The sequence below is a fragment of the Delphinus delphis genome, chromosome 15, assembly GCF_949987515.2.
Source record: "Delphinus delphis chromosome 15, mDelDel1.2, whole genome shotgun sequence".
Classification (NCBI taxonomy): Eukaryota; Metazoa; Chordata; class Mammalia; order Artiodactyla; family Delphinidae; genus Delphinus; species Delphinus delphis.
In genome coordinates this window covers 50,238,712-50,249,249 of record NC_082697.1, presented here as the reverse complement: position 1 = coordinate 50,249,249, position 10,538 = coordinate 50,238,712, and the positions used below count along the sequence as shown (strand labels likewise).

At 55.7% G+C, this 10,538-nt stretch overlaps 1 protein-coding gene across 1 annotated transcript in view; it reads right to left on the bottom strand.

Moving 5' to 3' along the window:
- Positions 1-519: 519 nt before the first annotated feature.
- The window catches only part of CRAMP1 (cramped chromatin regulator homolog 1), a 68,021-nt gene continuing 58,002 nt past the window's right edge, over positions 520-10,538 (bottom strand). Inside the window, exons 15-21 of the mRNA XM_060031465.1 lie at positions 10,167-10,271; positions 9,871-10,049; positions 9,052-9,114; positions 8,315-8,546; positions 7,357-7,521; positions 6,280-6,425; positions 520-4,478 (exon numbers count right to left, since the gene is read on the bottom strand). Coding sequence (XP_059887448.1) covers positions 4,314-4,478; positions 6,280-6,425; positions 7,357-7,521; positions 8,315-8,546; positions 9,052-9,114; positions 9,871-10,049; positions 10,167-10,271 — 1,055 coding nt within the window. The 3' untranslated portion in view covers positions 520-4,313. The remainder of the gene's footprint in view (positions 4,479-6,279; positions 6,426-7,356; positions 7,522-8,314; positions 8,547-9,051; positions 9,115-9,870; positions 10,050-10,166; positions 10,272-10,538) is intronic.

Below are 10,538 nucleotides of genomic sequence, written 5' to 3'. Positions count from 1 at the left end.
GAGAACAGGTACCGCTCACGGCGCCGGGCGCCGCCATTGGGTAGTAACCCGGCGGGGGACTGTCCCTCCCCACTCCCCCGAGGTGGGCGGGGTCGGGCACTATCCGGGCACCTGGCCGAAACTCCCCGCAGCCCCGCGGGGGCCTCCCGCCCGCCTCCCGGGTCTGCCGTGCCGGCACCAAGCAGCACCGAGCTGGGTCCAGCCTGTCCGGAGACGCTTGGTTTTCGCCAGCCAGTCAATGGCACGTCGATACGTGGCCAAAGGAAACGGAATCGCAGTTCCTCTGTCCTGCACGTCGTGGGGGCAAGAACACTAACTCAGAAATGGGAAGCAAGGGATAAACTATGCCAGCTGTCTGATTTCTAGCTCAAAAAAACAAAACACATTCAGCATTGCATTGTTGCTCAGTTACACTGTGGACAGCCCATCGATTCCTCTGAGATCGCACCAGATGAGAGCCACTTGGGCTGTTTGCAAAGTGCACACTTAAAAAGAAAGAAGCAGAAACAGTAATTATTAGATCAAGTATTAGTATGTATTTATGCACAATAATAAAAACAGATTTACAAGTTGAACTGGAAATTTAAACATAAGAAGTTTAACAGCTTTTGTTTATTATATTAAATAACCAAACACCTTTTATTCCCCAAATTGATAAAGAATAAATAATATAATTTACAATATGGTACAAAAAATAATCAGGAAGGACAGGCATTCTGCTTTATACATACACTGTATATGTATATTTATAATCTATAAAACAAATTCACATCTCAAGCCGAAAACCTTAGATGATATGGCTTAACGATTATTATAAAAAACAGCAATAAGTTCTGCTGCCCAGAAGCTCTAGAGCCGGTTATCCTGTTACAGAACAAAGGGCATGGGCTACTGTAGTGCTTCCAAGACTTACCTCACCTAACACGACTTACAAGTTACTGTAGGATTAGGAGAGTTTTGACAAGTCAGGAAAGGTTTGCTGTGGGTTTCTTTCTTTTTTTTCTTAAGACAAAGTGCCATATTACCTCCTAAATGCATCTGATAGATCTCAATGTTAAAAGAAAAAGAAAAAGCAACTGCTGTTTTCCTCCTCCACTTGTTTCAAGTGTCTTTTATTCTATGACTGTTCTTTGTACATGTTTGGATTCAATGGTGTGATCTAGTTAAAGATGCTATTAAACTGAAAAGACACCACCAGTAATGAGGCTATGGTACAGAATGCTAGAGAATGGGACTGAGGTGGGAAAGCAAGTGGATGAACCGATGAAATGGTTCCAAATACCCCCACTCCCTGAGCAAGTACCCTACGCCCAGAAGACACAGAGGGATGAGAAAAATGCCATCACGAACCTTATGTGGAATCACGAACTTCAACTTGCCTCTGCACCTTCTGAAGAATGGAATGCTCATCACGGGATATTCACAATGAAGAATCAAGGCAAAAACAACTCCCTTGAGACCGAAGATATTCAGTCTCAATCTTTAGAAGAGATGAATCAGCAAAAAGATCCCTAACAACGTTAGAGTGACTAGGGGAAGATTTTTCTGAGAAACTGACCTGGTCTTAATCACAACATGCTCAAATGCACAGAGGAAGCCACAGGTGTATACTGACACTATCACAACTTCCGCTGGAAGGGCAGAGGGAGACGCAGAAGTGGGAGGTGTCTCTGCTTGGGTCTTTTGAAAAATTCCAGCCTTTAACATAACAGTTGCTTATTTTCATACATATATAATCATTTAGGTTGGGAGAAAAGGCATCCATCATTTTAATGCTACAGATGACACCATTTTTCCTTAATATGGCAGGCAAATGCTTATACCTGTCTGGTTGCTAGAGAAGCAGGGTTCTCTGAAATCATGTCAGCTTTATTAAAGGTTTGAGAAGAGTCAGTCCACTCTCCTCCGCAACTCACCTCCCCACTGGATGACACTGGGCAGTCAGCTACTCCCAAATGGAGTCTGTGTGGGAGACCCAAGAGGGACATGCTGCTGAATAAACGGCCGACAAAGTCTTATCCAGATCTCCAGAGTTTTCCTCCTGCTGGACGTCCACCAGGTGACAGGTGCCAACCTACCGACCAGACTACTGTGGGGTGTCCCCTGATGGATAAGCAGCTCGGGATCGCTACTGTCCCTGGCACAGTGCCCACTGCCACTGGGCACTGCCCCCCGCATTGATGCAGTAATGCTACTTGGCATCTCTGGTCCCAGACAGTGGGAATACAAGAAAGCTGGCAGTGGCCTAACCTTGGCCTGATCCACTGTGGATCTAACCGGGTCGGATGCCCAGAGACAGACCTACTGATCTTGTTTGGCTCAATAAGGTGCTAATTTCAGGAAGCTGATACATTGATCACAAAACACAAGCTAGTTTAAAGAGACTCTGGACTCAAATACTGCTGTCTATCTCTCTTAAAGTGGTACCACATCCCTTTCTTTCAGACCTCCAGAGCTTTGGGACTGTTTTTTCAAGAGCCCAGGAGGGCTGCCCACACAGGCTTTTCTTAGTGATGTTTGTGCCTAAATCCAGATCTGAAAGAGGGAGGCCACATGACAGGCAAGAGCTCTGAGGAAAGCTGGAGAGGAAGGAAGGAAGCTATCACCTGGAAGCCACTGTCCCGCTTCCTCTGCAGCTTGGAGGGGACAACCCGGCCTGCAGCCTGGAGCAGCTGACCACGCTGGGGAGGCGGCAGGATCAAGAGCGGCCCTTCTGCTTGTACTCGCGAAGGACCTTCCCCTCTCCTTGCACACTGGCTCATCTCTTCGCGGGGGGCGGGGGGGGGGGGTGGGCGGGCAGGGGGAGGAACCACAGGAGAGGGCCCAGCTGGCCTCGAAGGCTGCCGGTCCACAGTGAGCTGGGAGAGAGGCAAGGTGATGAACACTAACAGTAGTGAGCTGGGGCGGATTCAAGAAGCCACACTGACTGCAGCTGCCGGGCAGGGGTAAGCAGCAGGTGGGGTGGTGCCCCAACACCACAGCACTGGTGCCCAGCCACATAGGTGTGCCTGGATGGTGGTTTGTGTGTTTGGCCCCGCAAGGCTGAGAAGGCAGAGGAGCTGTGTTAACTCCATTCTGGGGAAAGACTGGATGTTGCACTACCCGAGATGGTGACGGCTGGTCGTCCGAGGAGGCTCAAGGAGCACACCAGAGGGATGTGGTTTCAGTGCACCCTGACTGCGCGTGATGTCTGACCCTTGCCTGGATTCCCTGAACAGGAGGAAGAGAAACAGGAGACCATGAGGCAGAAATACAAGCAAGGGATTAGACATATGCATTGGGGCATACTCTGCACTGATGCCAAGGAAAGGAAGAGAGAACTTTCCCTGCAAATGGCATCTGTCCAAAATGCTAGGCAGAAACATGTCAGAAGTTCAAGATCATCAGGAAAGTCTTATCTGTAGTCAAATGAGCGCTTGGGGATCACCCTAATAGAGAGAAATAACATCTCAGGTCACCAAGAAGAAGTGTGCAGATAGACGCGGGGAAGAAACCAACCAAATAGGAACCCTGTTCTTCCTCTCCAATGTCTCCTAATTCTCAAAATATGAGAAAAGCATTTTCTGACCAGCTTAGCGGGATTTTTTAAAAAGTCCACACAACCCGCATAAGACATGATTCTTTTCCCCCTTCCTGTTGAGTCAGTCAGAACAAAAGCTCCAGATGAGGAAGCACTAGGCCATGGTCAGGATTTCTGGGGAGGTGGCACCAGTTGCACTGACCTGGGACCCTCCCACTGCCCCATGATTGGAGTGTCCTCTGCAGTGCCCGCTGTCTCAGGTCATGCCCAGCTGTCCTCCTCGTCCTCGCATTGCAGAGGGAAAAACTGAAGCAGGGAGTGGGTTTGGCGCAAAGAAGGCAGCAATGCCCTGGAGCCTCCCTGCAGAGAGCAGGAGGTCACAGCTCCCAGGCCATAACGACGACAGCCAGGCCCACCACTCTTTTCTCTCAGAAAGAAAACACCCTGAAACGTCTGACACAATGACTGAGGCAGAAGCGTGGGTACCATGCAGACCCTAACACATGCTCCTGGCAGGGGGTGGGTCCGACGCCAGGGCCACATCTGACACTGGCCTTGCCGAGGACGCTCCCTCATCGCCTGGCCACCACTGCCTCGGCCTGCTGGGACATGGCTGTGTGCACGTTGCACGTTCTGGGTGCAGAGGTGCCTCTGTTCAGACTGTCTCCTGGGAGTCCAGGCTTGATTTATGTTTTCTCTCTTCTAAAGAGGGCCACCCCTATGATGCTCGAGGACCACCAACCCCGTAAGCTGTCCTCTGCAGCCTCCGGGCTGCCCCAGCCATGAGGCACAGTCACTGGGACAGGTCACCGACCGGGGGGCCACCTCCACCGCCATCAAACAGAACCTCTCGGCGGCCAGGCTCAGCGATGGACAGCTCTTGGGCCAGATCGTTGAACCGGGATATGTAATCGATGCTGTTTTCGTTCATCATGCACACCAGCTGGGAATCCACAACCTGTGGGAGAGGACACGGGGAGACGAGTGAGCATGTAGCTGGCCACCACAGCCAGACTTAAGCGCAACTCCCTCTACAATGAGGGTGAGAGTCCCTCCGGCGGCCACGTAACAGCAGCCCCCGCACTACAGGGACAACCTCAGAATCACCTCCATCAATGCGAACACTCGCTCTGTGGACAAGTATGCACTGTGAGCCCGGCCGCCCAGCTGTCGGGTCAGAGTGGTGGGTCCCCGGGGAGGACGGTCAGTGGACAGAGAGGCAGAGGGAAGGCAGCAGAACTAGGGACTGTGGGGTGGCCTGAAGGAGACAGAAGTGGAGGAGAGAGTTTGCCACGGGCTTGCGTGTCAGAGGAGGGTTTTCTGAGGCGGGGTGTGAGCAGAAGTGTGGGAGCAAGTCATGTAAAGCCACGAGGGAAGCACATTCCCGTGAGAAGAAACAGCAGGTGCAAAGGCCCTAAGGTGGGAACAGCCGGCTGTTCAAGAAACAAGAAAGATGGTGGATGTGACAGTGAGTAAGGCAGAGAGTAGAGGAGACCAGAGTGTGCACAGTGGGGCCTCACGCATCAGGACTGTCCTGTGGGCAGAGCCAGGGAGTTTACTGTCTCCTCCCGCACCTCCAGCACCGGACTGTTGGCCTCATGGGGATGGGGCCTTTAATTTGTCCATTCTGGGCCTGTAGCAGTGCCCGGCATCTAGTAGGCCCTCAATTAATATTCATTAACAAACTGCTTGATGTAATGAACAAATACAGATGAGAAGCCTTCGGAAAATTCTGAGTAGAGCACAGGATGGACTGAACTTTAAACTTTTTAACTACAAGAAATTTCAAAAAAACTGAAATTTGTCTTCAAAATCCCCTCGGATCTCGAGATTTACGTCCAGACACCGAGAAGCTGAGGCATCCTGGGAAGCAGCTGTGTGAGCTTTGTTTGATCCAGGTTCCCCCCGAGTATCGACTATGAAATGCTCGAGGGCCCCCAACAAGTGCCTCGACAGCCCAGGGAGCCGGTGTTGGGGAGATGCTGCTCTAGGACTTCAACAATGAGCTGGGGGTTGGGCCAGGGGCATTCTAGACTTAGGTTCTCCACTCAGCACAGCCTCTGTCTAAACTCCTACAGTACCTGTTACTTCACGCCTGGAGTCTTAGTTAAATGTACCCGTCTTCACTCCCTCAGCCCTACTTGCCCACAGATACCACTCAAACCTAGTGGGATGGAGGCCTGGGTGGTTGTGTGAGGCAGCGGCCTGGACAAAGAAAAGAGGGATGCTGCATTCCAGGCAGAACATGTGGGTGACACACTGCCACAGCATGACTCCCGGGTCATCACGTGATCGCAGAGGAGCCTCTGCAGCAGCCCTCCCTCCATTCGGCAGGTCAGCCACGAGCAACGACACCAAGATGCTGCTCAAGGGTCCCCTCTGTCAGGTGGCAGCAACGATGGCACCGCCACTACTGCCTCTTCTCCTCTGCAGATCAGGAGACTGAGCAGGGGGACACAGAGTCCCTGCCCGAGGTCACACAGCTGGTGGAGGATACACAAGACCCAGAGCTGCCTTCAGAGCCCCGGGCTCAGCCCTGACTCAGGGTCTGTCACCTGCTGCCAGTGGGACAAATGCCGGGCCAGTACTGGCAGAGATTCCCATTCAGGAGCAGTCAGAGGCTGGGCTCTGTCCATGACGGCTCCTGACATGTAAATCTTGGTGAGCAGTTCTGAGTAACCACACGGGTCTGCCAGAGGGTCTGGCAGCTCTGGGATGGAGGCTGGCACCCAGGCTTGGGGGAAAGGTCGTGCGCTTACCTCGGCGACATCAGCCAGGGACCGGGACACAAACGAGTCGCGAGAGTTGCCATCCAGCAGGCTGGGGCCCAGAAGGGAGGTGCCGCTGTTGGTTCCGACAGGGGTTGGCAGCATCTTCCGGCTCTTCTCTGGGGAGATGAAGCTCGCTGCAGAGAGGAAGGAGAGGCCCTGAGCTGGCTAGGCCTGGACTGGTCCAGGGAGGCCCGGCTGGGCCCTGCAGGCATCTCGTTGCTTGCATGGGCACGGTGCTCCAGACGGAGGCATCAGGCCATACCTGCCTTTCCTCCCATGGTGAGCCTTGGGAAAGTCTATCTCATTTTTCTAGGGGCCCCACAGTGTTCCACTGTCTGGTCACCACTGCTACCTCAATGTAAGGTTGTTTCCAATTTCTCATGATTTCTGTTCGACTTTGCAGAGTCTGCACTGCTCTCTGTGACTTTCTGAGCAGGCAATGCGCATTGGGGGCTGGCTCTCCCGCACCACCCAGACCAGAGCCCCGGCTTGTTCGGGGCCTTCAGGTGTGGTGCTCCCACACGGTGCTGACCCAGTTGGTCAGCAAACAGCACGCCCCACGCCAGGGTGCACACCCTGGCTGCTCTCTACAAATGCAAAGTGCACGGACCCCAGATGTGCCTCAGAAACTCCTCTGTGCAGGAAACCAAAGCTGGTGCGTCTTTCCCTAACAGCCCCTTCCTGTCCCACAGGCACCGGTGGTGACGAGGATGAACACATCCTGTGAAGGCTCCGATCTGTCATTGCCGTGCCACCACAGAACAGAAGGAGGGGAGCAAAGAGGGCGCAACACGCCAGCTCCTTCCACCCTGCCCTTGTCAGTGAGCCTGCGGGGAGGGGCACAAGGGACTGACCGCAGGATGGACGTGGCCATGGTTACGGGGTTTACACATCTGCCAAAGCCTAGTGACCTGCACACTGGGGCCTGGGCACTTTCCCACATGTAACTGATGCAGAAAAAACCCCTAAATACCAAGGAACAGCCCTGGAGGGGCCCTCTGCCAGGAGCGTGGAGAGTCCAGACTCTGGCTCTGCTTGTTCCGGCTGCCCTCCACAGAGACTCACCAAACAAGCTGCTGAGTGAGGAGTCCGTGGGGTCGCTGGGGCACCACTGGGGGTCGTGGGTCGGGGAGGCGATCCAGTCTGGCTGGGGGCTGCTGGACGGGGAGGGGAGACTCTTGGAACTGTCACTGCCATTCAGTTTTGCTGGAGAAAGAGGGACTCCTTCACCTGTCAACCAAAATCTGGGTCAGAGCCGACATGTGGGGTGAACAGCCCCACTTCCCCCACCTGCCACCAAGAAGGCCATGGAGTGGCGTGGCATGCACGGCTGAACTGGGAGGCCCAGGACCCCACTGGGCCCCCCAACAGTAGGGACCCGTGCCCATCTTCAGAGAATGACACTGGCCACAGCGGATGGAGGCAGGCCCTGTGCTGAGGGCGTCACCTACACCCTCTCCTGCTGCTGACGACAGCCCTGCAAGATGTCCGCGGCTCCCAACACACTGCTAAGGAGAACAGGCTCTAATGAGCCGGTGACCAGCCCACGGCCACACGCTGCCAGCTATTAGCTCTGAATCCACGGTCTGAACTCTACCAGCTGGCGCCCACCATACCGCTGCCCCACAGCACCATCCCCACAGGCTCGGGGAGCCAAGGCCCACAGGTACCAGTCCAACCCCTCCTAAAACCCACAACCCCGCAGGTGTCCAACCCAGGTTCAGAACTGACAAGGAAACGGCCCTGCCTGATCCCCAGGCTGGAGACGCCTCGTGGGCCCGCTCTATCTCCCAAGGCCAGGGGCAGCCCTGCCAGACCACAAACAGGCTCAGGTCCTGTACAGGCCTTGTCCGCCTGCGCTCCCCCTGCCAAGGCTGGGCAGTGCCTTGTAGGTGCAGAGGCTCAACACCCAGGACAGCTGGACAGCAAGGTGCCTGGAGGCTGGCAAACACTCAGGTGGGAGGTCAAGGCCCCTGGGAGAACTGACTCCAGGAGGGCTGTGCAGAGGCACCCTGCTCCTTACTGTACTGGCCGGAGCTGATGGCGATCTCGATGATGGAGTCGCTGATCTGCGTGGCGGGCTCTCCCTGAGAGAGCACGTCCTCGGGCGGGCCGGGCAGGGAGATGTCCAGCAGAGCAGAGACGTTGGGCGGAGAGAGCCGGGTGCTGGAGGCCTCCGACGAGGCCAACGGTGTGGAAAGCCCATTGTGGAGAGGAGCCTTGGACAGCTCGGATAAGGAGAGAACGGGCGAGTTCTGCGGAGACAGATACTGTTGAGACACGACAGAGCAGACAGTCCATACCAAGCAATGAAAAAGCAACCTTGGTCCCGCGGAGCAGTGACTGAGTGATGGGGACACCAACAGAGACGCAGTGACCCCAGCGGTCACTCATCCATCCAGCGAGAAACACACTCAGGGAACTTCCTTCTCCTGAAACCCTTGAGGGATGGCACAGTTGGGAGGCCGGGCCGAGGTGGCCTGGATCTGCTTCCACCCCCAGCTGATGACCTCCTCGAACCCGGCCCAGAAAACTTAGTCCTTCCAGAACTGTGTCTCAATCAGCCAGCCCGAGAGGGGAGAAAGGAAGCCTGAGATGGGAGCCGCATGTGCACCAAGGAGGCAAGGTGCGGGGAAGGACGGCCGCTGGGCATCATGAGGAGGAAGCCCGGGCCCACGAGCAGGACCACGAGGGTAGGGCCCAGCGCCGGACGAGGTCCTGGGGCAGCTACTTTGCTCAGCAGCCAACAGCACACTCTACCTGGAAACCGTCTGCCACCGTCTCCTGCCTCGAGGGGACACTGATGAACGGGTCGCTTGTGCCCTACGAGAACACCAGGAATATGCCAGTGAGCGCTGGTCCAGCACCTGGCTCCTGAGGAGTGCCATCCACCCCACGGCTCCTAACAGGCAGGAGCACGGGGGTGTAGGCTGGAGAGCTTTCCCTGGGAGCACAGGAAAGCCCATTGCTCTCAGAATGTGCGCCCCCACATCCCCAAACTTGAGACCATTTGTCAATTCACAATCAACTCCAGTCCTAGCAAGAGGTCAACCTCAGGGTCCTCAGGCAGGGCTGGGCTCTGCAGTCCTAAGTGGCCGCCTGCCCTGCCCACCTCAGGCAGCCCTCAAACAGGTGGAGGAACCAGAGGAGCTGGAGTGCTGGCGGGGCTGCAGAGCAGGGCCCGCTGAAGCAGCACCCAAGTAGCAGGGAGTCAGGGGTGGACTGACAGCCAACTTGGTGACATTGCTGTTCAGGCCGGCTACCTTCGCTGCAGGCAGACCTCCTGTTCAGGCCGGCTACCTTCACTGCGGGCAGACCTCCATGCCCATCTTAGTTGCGGATTCCCTGGGTCACATGGCAAGCCCACCCCACCCGCTGCGCCACATGGTCTCACTCAGGCTGAGACTTCCCTGTTCAGTGACGCTCCTCTCGCTCAGCAGGCCCGTCCCCTCCAGAGGCAGAGCTGGAGTCCAGCACGACCTCAGCTCATGGCCTTGGCTTTCAAACCAGGACTGGAGACTGACCATCCCATCCCAAAAGCTGGTGGCAGCTCAGAGAAGCCCTTCTAAACACACTCACCCCTACAGCGGGGATGGGGTCTCCATTCTGGTGGGTGCCGGTGGAGTCCTGCCCCGAGACAGTCACCGTCACCTCATCTGAAGACAGCGGGGAGATGCCAGACAAGCCATCGGCATCCAGGACGGGGAGGGGGCTCCCAGGGATGATGCCGGCGCTTTTAGCTGCTAAGTCGATAGCGCCTGGCAACAGAAGCAACGTGCAAGTCTTTGTCTCCTGACGTCCTGAAACGCGCCCCAGAGGGGACAGCCCATGTGCAGGCCTCATTTTCATGCCAGGGCAGAGTCGCAGAGACTTACTGGCCAGGTGGCCTGGGGCCTGGGGTGGCAGGACCTTGGGCACAATCGGCCGGGACAGAGCCGCTTTGGTCAGGGAGGACTGAATGGGCCGGAAGGAGCCTCTCCCTGTGAGGATGAGAGTGGAAGCAGACGCGTCAGGCACATGAGCTGATGGTCTCTTGCCACACGGCGGGGGCTGCACGAGCTCCCCTTCATGGCCACCGTCCGGATCATGGAAGCCGAGCTGGAAACCACCAAACGTCCCAACACTTGCTAACTTGGGGAAGTTAATGGTCACACAGGGCCCCGGTGGGGAGAAAGCACTGTCGCCCGTGACAGCGGCACCACTGCGCTTCCTGGGGGCTGCTGAATGGCTGTGGTCACTACTGTCAG